General features: G+C 34.8%; 14 protein-coding genes and 2 pseudogenes across 16 annotated transcripts, besides 1 other annotated feature; 8 read left to right on the top strand and 8 right to left on the bottom strand.

The window, feature by feature from the left end:
• Positions 1–16,456: part of a mobile genetic element that runs on past both edges of the window.
• On the top strand, positions 1,565–1,966 carry TVAGG3_0899560 (uncharacterized protein; the record flags this gene model as incomplete). The annotated part of the gene is made up of 1 exon (XM_051251242.1): positions 1,565–1,966. The coding sequence occupies one exon, from the start codon at positions 1,565–1,567 to the stop codon at positions 1,964–1,966; it is 402 nt and encodes a 133-aa protein (XP_051076816.1).
• TVAGG3_0899550 (uncharacterized protein) lies at positions 1,986–2,138 on the top strand (the record flags this gene model as incomplete). Its single annotated transcript, XM_051251241.1, has 1 exon — positions 1,986–2,138. One exon carries the CDS (start codon positions 1,986–1,988, stop codon positions 2,136–2,138), a length of 153 nt encoding a protein of 50 aa, XP_051076815.1.
• TVAGG3_0899540 lies at positions 2,788–3,814 on the top strand (annotated as a pseudogene). The gene has a single exon. A coding segment is annotated over exon 1 (1,027 nt).
• Positions 4,332–4,918, top strand: TVAGG3_0899530 (annotated as a pseudogene). The gene has a single exon. A coding segment is annotated over exon 1 (587 nt).
• TVAGG3_0899520 (uncharacterized protein) lies at positions 5,067–5,667 on the top strand (the record flags this gene model as incomplete). The annotated part of the gene is made up of 1 exon (XM_051251240.1): positions 5,067–5,667. A coding segment is annotated over one exon (601 nt), but the record flags the coding sequence as incomplete, so codon positions are not given.
• TVAGG3_0899510 (uncharacterized protein) lies at positions 6,063–6,437 on the bottom strand (the record flags this gene model as incomplete). The annotated part of the gene is made up of 1 exon (XM_051251239.1): positions 6,063–6,437. The coding sequence occupies one exon, from the start codon at positions 6,435–6,437 to the stop codon at positions 6,063–6,065; it is 375 nt and encodes a 124-aa protein (XP_051076813.1).
• On the top strand, positions 6,866–7,036 carry TVAGG3_0899500 (uncharacterized protein; the record flags this gene model as incomplete). Its single annotated transcript, XM_051251238.1, has 1 exon — positions 6,866–7,036. The coding sequence occupies one exon, from the start codon at positions 6,866–6,868 to the stop codon at positions 7,034–7,036; it is 171 nt and encodes a 56-aa protein (XP_051076812.1).
• TVAGG3_0899490 (organellar and viral DNA polymerase type B) lies at positions 8,856–9,794 on the top strand (the record flags this gene model as incomplete). Its single annotated transcript, XM_051251237.1, has 1 exon — positions 8,856–9,794. The coding sequence occupies one exon, from the start codon at positions 8,856–8,858 to the stop codon at positions 9,792–9,794; it is 939 nt and encodes a 312-aa protein (XP_051076811.1).
• TVAGG3_0899480 (protein of unknown function, DUF4106 family) lies at positions 10,441–10,890 on the bottom strand (the record flags this gene model as incomplete). Its single annotated transcript, XM_051251236.1, has 1 exon — positions 10,441–10,890. The coding sequence occupies one exon, from the start codon at positions 10,888–10,890 to the stop codon at positions 10,441–10,443; it is 450 nt and encodes a 149-aa protein (XP_051076810.1).
• Positions 11,022–11,316, bottom strand: TVAGG3_0899470 (P-loop containing nucleoside triphosphate hydrolases family; the record flags this gene model as incomplete). Its single annotated transcript, XM_051251235.1, has 1 exon — positions 11,022–11,316. A coding segment is annotated over one exon (295 nt), but the record flags the coding sequence as incomplete, so codon positions are not given.
• Positions 11,353–11,804, top strand: TVAGG3_0899460 (uncharacterized protein; the record flags this gene model as incomplete). The annotated part of the gene is made up of 1 exon (XM_051251234.1): positions 11,353–11,804. A coding segment is annotated over one exon (452 nt), but the record flags the coding sequence as incomplete, so codon positions are not given.
• On the bottom strand, positions 11,910–12,240 carry TVAGG3_0899450 (protein of unknown function, DUF4108 family; the record flags this gene model as incomplete). Its single annotated transcript, XM_051251233.1, has 1 exon — positions 11,910–12,240. A coding segment is annotated over one exon (331 nt), but the record flags the coding sequence as incomplete, so codon positions are not given.
• TVAGG3_0899440 (uncharacterized protein) lies at positions 12,277–13,374 on the bottom strand (the record flags this gene model as incomplete). Its single annotated transcript, XM_051251232.1, has 1 exon — positions 12,277–13,374. One exon carries the CDS (start codon positions 13,372–13,374, stop codon positions 12,277–12,279), a length of 1,098 nt encoding a protein of 365 aa, XP_051076806.1.
• On the bottom strand, positions 13,541–13,933 carry TVAGG3_0899430 (uncharacterized protein; the record flags this gene model as incomplete). Its single annotated transcript, XM_051251231.1, has 1 exon — positions 13,541–13,933. The coding sequence occupies one exon, from the start codon at positions 13,931–13,933 to the stop codon at positions 13,541–13,543; it is 393 nt and encodes a 130-aa protein (XP_051076805.1).
• TVAGG3_0899420 (protein of unknown function, DUF4106 family) lies at positions 14,587–15,120 on the bottom strand (the record flags this gene model as incomplete). The annotated part of the gene is made up of 1 exon (XM_051251230.1): positions 14,587–15,120. The coding sequence occupies one exon, from the start codon at positions 15,118–15,120 to the stop codon at positions 14,587–14,589; it is 534 nt and encodes a 177-aa protein (XP_051076804.1).
• TVAGG3_0899410 (protein of unknown function, DUF4106 family) lies at positions 15,497–16,207 on the bottom strand (the record flags this gene model as incomplete). The annotated part of the gene is made up of 1 exon (XM_051251229.1): positions 15,497–16,207. The coding sequence occupies one exon, from the start codon at positions 16,205–16,207 to the stop codon at positions 15,497–15,499; it is 711 nt and encodes a 236-aa protein (XP_051076803.1).

Genomic DNA, 16,456 nt, shown 5'->3' with positions numbered 1-16,456 from the left:
TATACAGATGACAGAAATAAATATTATAGTCAAGACTTTACCTACCCTGAAAACATAAGATTATATTATAAAAAATATTCTGACACAAACCAGAAGAAACCTGAAATAGTTGCACTATATTTTAAGTTCAAAAGAGACAATCCTATAATATCTCATATGTTTGATTTAATGAACCCAGTAGGTTCTATTTATACATCTATGGAAGCAAGAGGTCCTCAAGTAATGTTTGGTGTTGGTGCATGGGAACAAATAGTCGACAGGTTTTTGTATTGTGCAAACTCTTCAAAGGAAACAGGTGGAAGTAAAACGATTTCAGGTGAAAATTTACCTGCACACAGTCACTACATAGATTTAAGTACATCTCAAGCAGGTTGGCATAAGCATAGATATTGGGATTGGTCAGGAATGACAAAAGGTAAAGGATATGATGTTAAAGACGACGTTAAGTTTGCTATAAATTGTTACTGGAGTGACACTCAGGGAGAAGGAAACCATACACATTTCGTTTCAGGATATACACAAACAACGGGACAAAGTAAAGAATACATGCCACCTTACATGACAGTTTACGCATGGTATAGAATTGCTTAGTCGTCATTTTCAACTTCTTTAGCATATTCGTCAGGAGTTGTCTTATATTTGTTAGGAACTGTCTTTGAAAGTATACCACCTTGAACTTTGACAAGTTTGAAACGAGGTCTGACAATAGTAGTTTTATCTTCTGCTTGCAGTCTGTACATTTTGCCATGTTTGCCTAAAACTTCATAATATTCTCTTGTATACTTTCTTCTATTTTTACGAACACGAATGTGAGTACCTGTCGGGTTCCCATTGTTGTCATAGTCAATAGTATTTTCATATGGGTCGCGTTTAGGTATTTCTATTTTTACTTTGTCACCTTTCTGAAGTTTGAAGCCCGGCATTCTTTCTTGTTTGTCTCTTTTGACTAAATTATTAAATATATAGTCTTTCTCTAAGTCAGGGTTGTTTTTCATTTCTTCGGGGGAGTGGTTTCCCAAACCTTTTTGTTTACGGTTATTGTAAATATTTAAAACTTGTCTCATCTTTGCCATGGAGAAGTGTCTATATTTGTCGTCATATGACATTTCATTTGCTTCACCACCTTGTGGTTGGTTTAAGTCTCTTAACATTTTTATACATCCGTCAATGACACCAAGAGCAGAATGGTTTTGGTCGACAATGAAATATTGGTTTACATTTTTTGAACGCAGATAGTTTTTTACATCATCTGATTTGAAAGAACTTTCACAGTCAGATGTCAGTTTTGTTGGATGGTATTTGTCAACGAATATTGTCAAAGCAGTTTTCACATCTAAAATATTTTTGGACCATAATGGTATGGCTTCACAGTATCTTGTGTTTTGACCAACAAATATTAACCAGTATGGTGGTCCATCTGTTCTAACTCTCGGAATGTTTTCCAAGATATCCATAAACCAAGCATTTGGTGTTGAACTAAAGATTTTTATCATGAGTGCTTTCTTTGTCGCTTTAGAAACATAGGGGTCCTTGTTTGGATTCGTCATTTTTTAACCCATAAGAAATGGGTTTATTTGGCGCATTAGCAGGAGTTGCATCCAGATTTTTGCCCGCAGTGGGAACAATAGCCAGAGGTGTATTTGGAGTTGGAAGGAAGATTTTGAGTACATTAGGTATACTTAAAGAGAAAGCACAACCTATTATACAAACTGTACAGAAAGGTTGGGATGTAGCACGAGATGCAACAAATCTTATTCCAAATCCTGAAACAAGAGGAAAAGTTCAAGGATGGATGGACAATGTAGGAAGACAAGCAGGAAACTATTATAACAAAGCAAATGACTACTATAACCAAGCAGGACACTATATGGACCAAGGTGAAAGATTCTTTAACAGAGGATATAACCATGCACAACAGTGGGTAAACAATAACCAACCTCAACCGCCTCAAACGTGGGGAATGTAAAGTTTTTTATTGAGATGAAATGAACAATGCAGCATTGAGACAAATAAGTTCAAGATGGATTTGTCGGCTTCCAGCAGTTACACCACGTGTTTGTCAAGTTCTTCCTATACCTCAGGAAGTTTTAGACCGACTTAAAAAACAACAACAACCAGTTGAAAACAAACCAAACTAAAATTTTTTACTGAGATGAAATGACCGAAGAAGTTGAAACGGTAGATTTGACACCACAAACAAAAAGTTCAGAACCATTGTCAAAACCTGTCAAAGAACTTACAGATGAAGAGAAAAATTCAATAATAGAAAGTGCCAGATCTGGAAATACAAACCCTAACTACAAAGTCACTTTTCATAAAAATGGAACGGCTAGTATCTCAAAAAAGAAACAGACTCTCACAAATAAAATATTGAAGTCTGAAGGAGCTTTCGAGACAACAGATGGAAAAGTTTACTTCACTGACCAACAGTTCATTATAGAACATCTCATTGACTTAGAGTCGAAATATTCTAAACTTTACAACAAACACAAAAAGTTGAAAGGAAAACAAAAACAAATGGCATATGATATTTATGAAGATGTTGACGACACAACTGTTCCTGCAAGTGAAGTAAAGTCAGAGGAACCAAAAAGTGACGAAAAACCGATAGAAGAAGAAAAACCAAAAACTGAAGATAAACCAAAACCAAAGTTTAGTTTCCAAACTAAACCAAGTCAACCTTCATTAGCTGGTATGGGTTGGCGTCAAAGACTTATGGCAGCAGGCGGTTATGTAAAGTAAAGAAAAAAATATTTTTTTATTTTTATAAAAATGCCCCCATATAGAATGGATAGAAAGTCTGCTAGAATAAAAGCAGAGTTACAAAGATATGGTTGGAGAGTTTCGAAGAAGTTTAAATATAGGAAGGGAAGACCCATAAAAGTCTATGACAAATTGTCTGGTCTTCGCTACGAAATGGATTTGGAAACAGCACGTGCCAATTATCCAAACAGACTAGAGAGGTTAGAAGAAGAACGTCTTATGGACATGCCTTTCGATGTTAGTGAACCTCAAGTTGAAGGACACGACGGCTTTGCCAGATTCTACTGGAAACATGACGAACAATTGCATCCTTTGAGAAGGAAAAAAGGAAAAGGTGAAGACACATGCTCCCATGGAAAGAACAAGATATGCATATGAAAAGTATCGTGAAGTTAGAAGTCAAATTACATCTGGTCGAACCTTTACAGTAAACTTTGACGAAGGAAAGAACAAAGAAGGCTTCATGGGAGTACTTGCTGCAATTCAAGACGGAAATAAGAAAGGACACAATCTCAGATTGACCATAACAGATTTGGATGGTCACATTTACTATGCACATGGCAATGAACAAACAGCCGCAAAACTTCTTGACGCTTTCAAGACTACAAAGAGAGAACAAATGGTTGACTCCGACTCAGACATTTTGAATGCAATTGAAGGAATTGCAAGTGTCAAGTTCGAATGGTACCAACCTAACCCTCAAGCAGTCAGACAACATGCTGGATACTTCCCTTCATAAATAAGTCTGACATTGACTTGACAAGGTATGGAATTTACAATTCAATTGAAACAATTGTCAATGAACCTTGCATTCTTACATGTCTCAGGAACTCTGGTCTTGTTACAGATGAGAAGATGAAGTATCTTGAGTCATGTGTGAAGACAAGGTACATTCTCAGAGGTCAATTGGCAAAAATTGCACCGTTGGCAAATGTCAATATCCGAGTCAACATACCTACAGCTAAAGGTTCTTCACATGACGACTATGTTGTTGAGTTCAATTTACCATGGTTGAAGATTGTAATTGTCCACAACCACTTCATGTTGAACGAAAGTCTTACAAACCCATTGTTCGGAAAAGGCAAGTGCAACATTGTCAGAGCTGTAAACATTCTTTTCGAGAAAGGTTTGTTGGAACCAATTCCAGATGACAAGCTTACAGAAAGTTTTGTACCAAAAGACGAAACAAACTTTTCATTGTTAGCAAGACCAAAAGTTGTTCCAGACAAAGTTCTAGTACAAAAGAAGTACACAGTTCCACAAGGAGTTGGATTGTTCGGATACCAACCTGAACCAGAAGAACTTCCAATGAGGTTGCAAGAACTTCAAGATGCTATAAACAAACTTCCATTGAGACATCCAATTGACGTCAAATTGTATTGGAGAGCATCTGAGTTAGGTCAGAAGGTTTTATATGAAACAGGTTGCTTCGACGATGTTTATGAGATAACAGGAGAAGTTTCTCAGAAGATAAGAGACTCACTTGAATTTCCACAAACTGGACCAATTGGTTGCGACAAGTTCGACTCAAACAAAAGATATACTATGTCGACCTTAACGCTGCATACATGAGGTTTGTCCAATATATTCCGACTGGAATTCCAAACAGATGGTGAGTTCCCGGGAAGGAACTATACAGTTGGAAAAGTCATACAACAACTGTATGATATTAGGAAAGCTTCAAACCCCAAACTTGCAATGACACTCAAATTGCTTATGAATTCGACATGGGGATATTCCATTAAGAAACCTCAAGAGATGAAGAGTAAACATTATGAGAAGGTCGACAACTTTGTTGAAAGGTTTTCTCCTTTTGTTTTGAAGTACGAATTCACTCAAGGTCAAAGTGGCTTAGTAACCACATTAAAACCTATTGTCGAACATTGGTCTTACCCTCAGTTCGCAAAGGCAGTCCTTGACAATACAACAAATTCTTCTCCGAAGTCAAATCGAAAGTGTGGTTTACTATGAGAACATTGACGCACTCATGACGAACGAAGAAGGATACAACAAACTCATTGAAATGGGTTTAGTCGGTGAAAAGATGGGCTGTTTTAAGCTAGATAAGGTTTTTTCAGAAGTTCATGTAATATCGAAAAGGAAATATTGGGGCATACTTGAAGACGGCACAGAAATAAAACATTGCATGAAATAAAAAATTTATTTTAAAAAAGTGACATTTTTTTATTTTATTTGAAATGTACGCTGAGTTTGTTGGAGAAGACCGTTGGGAAACTTGTTTGTTAGATGAGAAATATGAAATGGCATACCATTTTAAAACAATATATTTTTACATATATTAAATGCTTCAGGTTGAAAAACAAAGAACAAAAGTAGCAGATACAAAACCGTTAGACTATATCTTTACAAATGCTGGTAGGACTATTTCAGATGAAGAAATTTCATCCCGAGCATACAGGTTTGACTATCCAATTCGTTGGCTTCAAAGTCCTTCAGATGCAAAGGCAATAGGATTTAGAAGAGTTTTGTTTTCAAATAGAACTAACGCATTTATGTTCGCAGTATATTTTCATGGGCAGTATAAAGGTTCTGATGGTCTAATAGACAAATTTGACGAAATGAGAATCTTTACAGTTCGTTCAGACGAAAGTCTTGAGAAAACTCTAAATGACTTTCAAACTCAAATGAACAAATATTATTGGGAATTTCAAGAAAAATACGACTCTTTACTAAATGGAACATACTATCTGAAACTAGAATATGACAAGATGAACTCCACCGTTTCATTTCAAAAGATTGAAATTAACCCTCCAAGAGATACAGAGTTTTTATTTTGGAAAGTAGACAAACGTTCTTGGGCACAATTTCTTCGGTTACTAAACCAGAACGAACCATTACCACCAGATGGTCCATTTAAATTTATACTTCCACCAGCAGATTTGACAGTTTATAGAAACGTGTTTGACCCTCAAAATGTTATGTGTCATGCAAGTTTCAGTTCAAGCAACAATAGTTTTCTATGTATTGGTAAGGACTTTATGACTTTGCTTCTAAATTCTACGAACCACCTAGTAACAGTTTCTCTGACTTTCAAGTTTGGTTCACAACAAATGGTGTGCAATATATTATTCCATTGTACTATGACTTTTATCTCGAATTGTCTTTCATATATAACTACGGAAAAGTGCTGAAAAAGTATTGAAAAATACTTTTAGGGTAGCATGTTAGATCTAACACGTTTTCTAACCACTTTTCTAACATCGTAGAAAACTCATGAAAACAATTTATTTTTGACACTTTCACAAAAAGCATAAAAAAGTGAAGTTAAACGTTAAGGTTTACTGAACTGGTCGGATGTCGCCTTCACAGGTTATGTAGAACGGCTGACCCGAGAAGTGAAGGAGAGACTGAATTGCCAATTTCATATGGGGTAGTGGGTTCTCCTTGTTTGGTATTTTTATCCAAGGACGTTTGTTTAGGAACTTAACAAGAGCTTCTCTTTTGGCGTCCTTTATGTCGTCGAAAGGAGTGTTTTCTGGTATTTGAATTGGAATTCCGGTCGAAGTCTCGAGATTCAAGGCAGCCCTTCCAGAAATAGTGGTGAACTTGACCTTGGGCTTCATGACCTTGCGCAAGTAGTCTTTTACGCAGTCGTTAATTTCAATTAGGTAAACTGCCTCGTCAAATCCTTCTGGCATTCCGAGTCCTTCCATCCGACAGGAAAATATTTTCCCGACAACTGGAAAAAATTTTCCTTCCGACAGAAAAAATTTTTCCTTCCGACAGGAAGAACTCTTCCAGTTGTCCGTCCGTAAACCATTCAAATTTTCGAAAATTGAGAACTTTTTGGTCGAACTTCAGAAAAAGTTCTTCCTTCCGACAGGAAAAGTTTTTCCTTCCAACAGAAAAAGTTTTTCCTTCCAACAGAAAAAGTTCTTCCTTCCGACAGGAAAAGTTCTTCCTTCCGACAGGACACAAACGAATGTCCGACGTCCCTCTTCCTGAACGCCTTCCAAAGCCAGAGGAACCTAAAGAACCATAACAGTCCCCTCAGTTCCAGCAAGTACCTCCGAATTACTACCAATTTCCACCTCAAGGTTACTACCCACCACAAGGCTTCCCGAACTACCCTCCTCAGCCTATGCCTTACTGCCCCAACCCTTGGTTGTTCCAGCAAGCTCCACCCCAGCAATTCCAATCTCAATCCAAATCGAAGAGAGACCAAGAGTTCGAAGAAGGTCTGAACCGCTTACGCAAAGAGTATGCTACAGCTCCAATTGAGAGAAAGTTGTTCCCGGACCAAAAAATATAATTTAGGTGAAGAGGTTAGATCTAACCTCTTTTTTCACCTGTTTTCTCACCCTCATGAATTTTCATGAATTTTATATATTAATGTTTTCGTTAAGCCACTTTGTGCCGTCAGTCAGTCAGTTTAGGAAAGACTTTAGAAAGTTGTTGGAAAATAAGTCCTGGGAAGAGTATTATAAGGCATTTTGTGAAGAATATAGCAACCGCCGGAATTCCGGCGGTTGCTTTTTATACAAAATTCATGCAGGAAATTCTTGAGTTTTGGTTGAAAGAATACGGTGGAGCCAAAAGTGGCTCGACCTCAAAACAAGCATTTTATGAGCTTACAAAGGGTGTTATGAATGAATTCAAATGTATTTACATACATCCTGACCTCGTTCATTTTGTTGCTGAATTCAGCAAAAATAATGTTTAGGTGAAGAGGTGAGATCTCACCCGTTTTTTCACCTGTTTTCTCACCCTCTTGAATTTTATATATTAATGTTTTCGTTATGCCACTTTGTGCCGTCAGTCAGTCAGTCAGTCAGTCAGTTTAGGAAATTTACACCAAAAATAATGTTTAGGTGAAGAGGTTAGATCTCACCCGTTTTTTTCACCTGTTTTCTCACCCTCTTGAATTTTCATGATTTCATCGTACATGCTTTGTCAAGACTTCTTCGTAAATGTTTTGTCAAGACTTCTTCGTACATGTTTTGTCAAGACTTCTTCGTACATGTTTTGTCAAGACTTCTTCGTACATGTTTTGTCAAGACTTCTTCGTACATGTTTTGTCAAGACTTCTTCGTACATGTTTTGTCAAGACTTCTTCGTACATGTTTTGTCAAGACTTCTTCGTACATGTTTTGTCAAGACTTCTTCATCGTAATGAGCGTAAATCAGACAAAAATATATTTTAGGTGAAGTGGTGAGATCTCACCTCTTTTCTCACCTCTTTTCTCACCTCATGAATTTTCATGATTTCATCGTACATGTTTTGTCAAGACTTCTTCGTAAATGTTTTGTCAAGACTTCTTCGTATATGCTTTGTCAAGCATATACGTTCATGTTTTGTCAAACATGAACGTACATGTTTTGTCAAGACTTCTTCGTAAATGTTTTGTCAAGACTTCTTCGTATATGCTTTGTCAAGACTTCTTCGTATATGCTTTGTCAAACATGAACGTAAATGTTTTGTCAAACATGAACGTATATGCTTTGTCAAGACTTCTTCGTAAATGTTTTGTCAAGACTTCTTCGTATATGCTTTGTCAAACATGAACGTAAATGTTTTGTCAAACATGAACGTAAATGTTTTGTCGAAACTTCATCGTAATGAGCGTAAATCAGACAAAAATATAATTTAGGTGAAGAGGTGAGATCTCACCCGTTTTTTCACCTCTTTTCTCACCCTCATGAATTTTCATGAATTTCCTTAAGATAGAAAAAATAAAGTTAGTTTTATTTTATTTATTTTTTTATTTTGTATAAAAGATATGATTTCAGGGATTTTTTTGACGAAGTGTTAACCTTCACTTCGTCAAAAATAACAGTTATATAATGAAAAAGTGAAAGTTATTCTTCATTTTTTTGTATGTTAGATATGATTTCAGGGATTTTTTTGACGAAGTGCAAACCTTCACTTCGTCAAAAATAACAGTTATATAATGAAAAAGTGAAAGTTATTCTTCATTTTTTTGTATTTGACGAGAATGTCGGGTAGATGGTTAGATCTAACACGTTTTCTAACACGTTTTCTAACCTCTTGAATTTTCATGAATTTCCTTAAGATAGAAAAAATAAAGTTAGTTTTATTTTATTTATTTTTTTTATTTTGTATAAAAGATATGATTTCAACAATCGGCACAACAACAATTCAAACAACAGCACCAAACTCGTTAGTTATGAATCCTACGTCAATGTTAGTAGAGATGAAAAGCTTCATTCCTTCTTCATATACTTTTGAAACAGAAATCCAGAAGATAAAGCAAGAACTTTTAACAAGTAATTTAGACTGTACCGCACAGGATGAAGAAAATGAAGAATATCTTTATGAAATGCAGGACATTATTGACCATTTGCCTAAACTACCTGAAATCCAACAACAAAAACTCACTATTCCTGAATTTGACGAAATTGAAGTGAAACCAACTGACTCAGTAGAAATAAAGAAGTTCATACGAAAGGTAAATTATGAATTCCTTGGTTTTCATTGCAACCATAAGGTTATGGACAAAGATTGCGACATGGTTTATAAAAATATTTCTGACATATATAAATCTGAAGAATTTAAGACCTACGACAACTTTGTTTCGTTAGTTGCTGAATGTGTTTGGGAAATAAGAGATAAAGATAGAAGAGGCAAAGTATGGAACAAACAAATAAGACCCGCTATGTTTGAGATGAAGAGAGCAATTGACGCTTTAGTTGTTTTAGCTGGTTTTATTTCAATGTATAACGCAAAAATGAACCCGCAATGTTCAAAATGTAAGGCAGCAATGAGGAAATATAACTACTCCGTCAAAGAGATAGAACGTATGAGAAACGACTATGCAGACTTAAAGAAAGAAGCAGAAAAGCCAGCAGAAGATAAAATGAACATGTTAGAATTTCTGAACAAAAACTATCCAACTGCTGACGATTTCCTATTATCTGACGTCAAGAAGAAGTATAAAGAAACTTTCGGTATCGTTAAAACATTCGATGTACTAAAAGAAGAAATAGAAGCTACAAAACTGTTTAGGATTTCAAATATACATCGTACAATTCATGTAAAACGCTTGTGAAAAAACAGGTGAGAAAACGGGTGAAAAAACGGGTGAGATCTCACCTCTTCACCTAAACATTATTTTTACTGAATTCAGCACAAATTTCATGAGTTTTGTGTGTTTTAGACCATGTTAGAAAACAGGTTAGAAAACGTGTTAGATCTAACATGCTAACATAAACTTTATTTTTGCTATCTTAAGGAAATTCACGAAAATTCATGAGTTTTGTGTGTTTTAGACCATGTTAGAAAACAGGTTAGAAAACGTGTTAGATCTAACATGCTAACATAAACTTTATTTTTGCTATCTTAAGGAAATTCACGAAAATTCATGAGTTTTGTGTGTTTTAGACCATGTTAGAAAAGAGGTGAGAAAACAGGTGAGATCTCACCTCTTCACCTAAACTTTATTTTTGGTCATTTACAATGAAGTCTTGACAAAACATGGAATCTCTTCCCTCGGAAAACCGAGAGAAGAGATTCCGTATGAAAACAGTGAAGAACAGCGAGTAGGTAAGAAACCTTAGTCGCCAAAACTCTATGAAAACAGTGAAGAACAGCGAGTAAGTAAAAAACCGCAGTCGCCAAAACTCTATGAAAACAGTGAAAAATAACAGAGTATTTTGACAACTTCAAACAAGTAGGGTAGATGAACCATTTATTTTTCAAGCTTGACTTTTTACAATTTGAACTTTGTTTGCGTAGATATGAATTCTGAAAGAAGTATGAGGGTCTTGTATGACTTTGTACTTCTCCCATAGTTCATGTCTGTCAAACTTACCTGCCATGGACTCTTTCATAAGTTCCATGAAATCGTCTTCGGACAATCCGGGGAAAAGTATTATGTCAGTAAGTATTCTTTTAACATCCTTACTTAAACTCTTTGCTGTCTGTACACAAATGACAACTGAGATGTTAAAGTGTCTGAGCTTCTTAAGAATTCGACACATATCTTGTTCTCTGTTCTTTAACAAAGGATGAGAGGCGAAATCATCTAAAATAAGAAGACATCTATGAGGGTAAGTCTTCCAATCGTAAGATTGCAATTTCTTCGAAATGTATTCTATCTCTTTCTGTTTGTTTCTGAAGTGTTTCTTCTCTAATATTCTCTGCATTTCCTCATTTGGGTCTTTAAACTTCGAATTTATATACTCATTTATAGCATTATACTTCAAAACTCTTCTTTGGTACTTCTTTATCCAATCTAACAACTCAGTATCCTTTATACATACTAACTTAGACTTCTTTATAATATCTTTGAACGAATTGACGGTTTGGTCAAATTGACCAGAAGTACTACAAATAACAACTAACTCATAGAATGGGTTCTTCTCATCTAGTTCTTGTTGTTGTGCAGCCATTTTAAGATAAGTGAAAGTCTTACCCGACCCAGGTGGTGCAATTAGACCTGTTATACCATTCTGAGCAAATAAGAACTTGTCATGTATAGGTTTTATCTGAGCATTTTCTAACTTCACCTTGTTCTTGTTTAAAACATTCTCAAATTTCTTGTCAATGTCAGCAAACTTTTTTTCTAACATATTTTTAGAAAAATTAAAATTTTTATCTTTTAGAAAATGTCTAGCGATTTCACTATCTATATTCGAGACAAACTTTTTGACAGCAAAACATCTGTCGACCATAAAATCTTACATAGTGTAAACAAGAAAGGGGAATTTGTTCTAAAGTTCTGTTTTTGGGAATATGACAAGAACCATAAAACATTAAGCAGAGCAGTCTTAAAATTTGTCAATGACAGACTTGTTGACAGAGATGACACCGATTGGAAAGATGAAGTCCAACAAAAGTTCTTAGAATGCAAAGAAGACACATGCGCTGTTCTTGAAGATGAAATAGAAAACAGAATAGATGAGCTATTAAAGGACAAAGAACTTTTACATAAATATGGTTGCGCCAAATTTGACATAACTCCACCAGAAAAGAAGAAGAGAGAAAAGAAAGAAAAGAAAGTAGAAGAAGAGAAGAAAGAACCTGAACCAGTTCCAGAGAAAAAAAATTTGACATGTAAAAATAAAATTTTATTTTTAGAACATTTCTGGGTCAATGTCAATGTTCTCTTCCTCTTTAGGAGTAAACACTGGCTTAGACTCTAAAATCTTTTTACCCAATTTACCTTGAACTTCTACAACTTTAGACTCATAATATTCATAGTCGTCTGCTTTCTTTGGTTCATAAGGTATAACAAGTTTGTATGCTTTGCCTTCTTTAAGGTTTGAGAACCTTCTGTCAAAACTTTCTTTGACTGTTAACAAACCTTCTATGTCTAAGTCTTCAAATTTCGCACCATTTTTAGTCACAATAGCAAACTTAACTGGTTCGATGTTCCAAACTTTGCTGAATGAAGACTTTTCAAAATGGTAGAAGTAAACATTCAAATATGTGAATGGGTCTAGTTCTTCTTTAAGTCCTGACATGTACTTGTTTACTGAGATGAATTTCGTCATCTTTTCTATCGGATAAAAAAATATTTTTTTTTAAATTTACTCAGAAAAATTTTTCTTTGTATATACACCATTCTGTACGTCTAAAAGACTTTTGACATTTGCCAAGAATGTACGTTTAGACGCTGCCATATAACCATATTCTTGACAATATTGTTTATACGAATCGTACAATGACCTTTCATCTAATGACACAAAGTCAGTTTCATCTATGAACAGTTCATATACACTCTTGTTTGCTTCTAACAATGTTTGTCTCTCTTCGGTATGTGGAATTTGTCTTGGATTGAACTTAGAAATATCTAATGTCATGAAATATGAGAACAAGTGGTTGTAAAAGTCAGATGTCAAAGTTTCTGCTAAGTCGTCAAAATATTCTGTATCTTGCATATGAGAATCTGACGTTCTGACAACTACATATATTCTGTCAGAACTTTCTAACTTCATCGGAACAGCATTGTTTGAAACCATAATGAAGTTTGCAACATTTTCACAAACTCTTTGGTCTTTATACTTTCTTTCAACAACTCCAACTTTGTCTGTTATAAGACTCTTCAAAGCATCTGAGTTCAAAACTTTTGTTGTATCTATACTTTGAAGTTCATTGCAAACTATAAGTTTCATATTCTCAATAGAAGAGTTAAATTTACCGCAGATGTTTTCTAAGTTTGTCATATTAGGGTTCGAATAACCTTCTAACAGTTTGCATAAGATATCTGTAAAGAAAGTATTCTTACCAGTTCCTTGTTTTCCAATTATAATGAGAGCAGTTTCATTTTTAGCACTTGGATGTTGTAAGATATTTGCAAACCAACATAAGATATACTCATAAACCTTTTCGTTTCCATTGCATATAATTTCTTTGACATGGTCTAACCAAGCTTCTATAATATTTTCTTTCCATTCTACTTGTTCGTATTTATATCCAGTGAAGATAGAATAGAAGTTTGGAGAAGGTGTATAAAACTTTATACCACGAACTGAAAAATCTTCAAGTTTTGACAATAAGATATCCCAAGCATCTAACATCTTCATGCCAACTTGTACGACTTTTATTTTCTTAAGTTTCTGTCTACATTCTTGTTCTGAAACTATTGTCGCTTTAGGTTTGTTAAAGACTACATCCCATTCTTTCATAACATAACATTCTGGGGCAGAGTCGACATAAATGACTAAACGTTTCAAATTCTCGACTGCTTTGTTATAGTCTCGAAATAGACACATATTTCTGAATGCTTGGAAGTCATAAAAATCTGAAACATCTATTCTGTACATTTTTATAAAAATAAAAAAAATATTTTTTTTATTCTTGACTTTGTTGTTCCATTTGTTGCATTTGTTGTTCTTGAGCTATTTGTTGTTGAAGTTGTTCTTGTAATACAATACTTTCACCAGTTGCATCTTCCAATTCGAAACTTTCTGCCGTCATTGACAAATACATAGGACATAAAAGTTTTACAGGAACAAAGTTTGCGTCAACTAATGTCAACGTTATACTTGCCAAAGTGTTTGAGTTCACTAAGGTTGAAAATTCTGCATTCGAATGAACAATAGGCAAACCAGCAGAGAAAGTATTGTTTATACGCATAAGTATCTTTTGGTCATAATAGTTTCTGTCGACATTCGAATAACACTTTGAACCTAAGTTTGAAACAATATATAAGATTGGTGTGCTTAATGTCAATGGAATAGACATTCCTTGTATGACACCTTTTCCTGTTATAGGAAACTGTTGGTAGTAAAAACCAGAAATAAGTTTTGTATTATAGCTCATATCGTTTATAGTAAACTCAGTCGGACATCCAAACATAATGAAACCTGCTCTAGTTGCAGCACATGTTACACCCGTACTTAAAGTATTAAATAAGTCAACAAAACCTGTTGGTGGTATATCTGAGTAAGTATCTTCAAAGGAGTATTTTTTACCATTCACAACAATAAAGTCTTCTGGTGTCAAAAGAGCAAAACAGGCTTTAGTCGTCATTGTGTTTAAGGTTAGTTTACAATATCGTCCTTGAGGACTTTGTAAGTTTGTTGTTATAGAATTATATGACTCAGGGTTTTTAGTCGTAATAGTATAAACCATTATGTCTTCTGCCATTTATATATATTTAAAAGTTTTTCTGAAAGTGGAGAAGAACTTGATCTAAACTTTCACATGGCGTTTCTTGAAGTTCTCTGTCTAAGAAGTTCAAATATTTTGTAAAGACATAGAACTTTCCTTTGTCTACACGAACAAACAAAACAGGGTCTTTCATATCGTTCAAAAGTGTGTAAAGTCCTTTACATGAAATAAAGTCTATATTATTTTTCTTCAAACATCTTTCAAGAAGTTTTGACATTTTTTACTTAGCAAATAAACTTTAATGAAATGTTGTGGTCGTCAAATATTTTTATAACGTCTGGGAAACTATACTTTAAGTTCAACGTTTCACCTCCTTTCATAACGTATATCTTGTCAATGACATTATATGAAACACCACAGCAACTAATGTCGGGTTCTATTTCTTTGATGTTTATATCGTCTGCCTCTGTCAAAAGTTTCAATAGTTCTTTCAAGACTTCATGAGGTGCAATGACATATGAGTTCACTTTTACAGGGTTGTGTTCGACCAAGTTTAACATTATACTTAAAGCTTGACAAATCTTCTCCTGAGTTTGAAGTTTGTCTTTCAGTTGTTGGTAGTCATTTCGAATATCTGCAACAGAACTTAAGTCTCTGTTAACTTCAGGATATGTTGGTTCTTTTACAGGAACAATTGTTATACCATCTTCGTCTTCGTATGGTTTCCCCACTTCAACATCTCTGTCTTTGACATTGACAACAACACTTTGACTGTTTGTTTGAGTTGGTGAATTTAACTTCACATCTGCCACCGCCATTAAACCTTTTGAAACACTTACGCTTCTATTTTTCGGAAATGACATTTTACTTAGAATAAAAAGATGGACGTATTTGAGTATCTCTTTGAATTGAAGCAGAACAAAGTTTATACTCACAAACAATACAAATACATTGACAGAATAGTTCTTTACACAAACAATGGAAAATGTTATAGAATAGCAGTCTTTGCTGAACCTAAATATTTTCATAAAGCAAAGAAAGTTGGTATAACTGAAATGGTGAAAGTTCTTGAAGCAGACAAAAATATAACTTCAAAACTTACAGATATTACTAAAGGAAAGTTTATAATACAATATTATGTCAAAACTGGCGTACTGTCAATATTTGACGGAGAGAAGTCAGTTCAAGAACAACTTACTGACCTGCTGCCAAAATCTGCTCGATGGAAGCTGTCGTTATGCCAATCTGAGGAGCCCCAGCAGGTTTCATCGAACGAATCTTCAAAAGCGCATCTTCTGTGAAAAGTGCTATTGGTTTTGTAAACTTCTTTGCTTTCAATTCATCTGGACCGTCTCTGTCACCAGTATATTGTATTTGTACAGTACCAACAGTTGAAATACCACCCATAAAGTCTTCTGAGTCAGCAAATGGAATGCCAAGCCAAAAGTTTGAACGGTCTCCATTTGTATATTGAGTTTTTTGACCTCCTGTATGAGTCCATACTTTCACATATGGCATAATAGAACTTTGCATTTCAGGGTTAATGGTTGTTGTGAAGTTGTTGTTAAAGTTCATAGCATCTAATGTCAAGTTGTATGACCTCATATCCTCAACTGTAGAATATTCTTCTCTTGGATAATATTTGCCATCTATGTTTATATGATATTTAATACCAGGGTTGTAGAAACAAGAATAGTCATTTATAGTTCGTCTGAACAGTACAAACATAGTATCTGCATGTTTCATTGCAGTTGTTAAAGCAATATCTGTTCTTGCACCTGGGTCAGCACTTTGGTTTCCAACTTCACCTGCAAAGTCTTTGACAGATATTTGGTGTATAGGGAACATAAGTGGAACTGCAATATATTTGGCAGCTAAAGCATTTGAAATATCTGGGTCCAACATATAAACGGCAAGTCTGCTTTCTATTCTCTTGCATTCAAACTTTTCGCATGTGAACTTAACTGGGTCCCAAGCATCTCCAGCAGCATTGAAATAATAGTTTACTTCATTGTTGAAGTTTGAGAAACCAAAGTCTAAGTCAACTTTGTCTTTGCAAAATTCGGCGAATGATGTTTTATTTGTTCCCTTTACGTCTGTAATAGTGAATGGGTCTTGTGTTGGTGCAATGACTAAGTTATTTTTGCTTGGAGT

Source organism: Trichomonas vaginalis, chromosome I (genome assembly GCF_026262505.1).
Source record: "Trichomonas vaginalis G3 chromosome I, whole genome shotgun sequence".
Lineage (NCBI taxonomy): Eukaryota > Parabasalia > Trichomonadida > Trichomonadidae > Trichomonas > Trichomonas vaginalis.
Note: the sequence above shows the minus strand (reverse complement) of the source record. Positions and strands in the feature narration are given on the sequence as shown.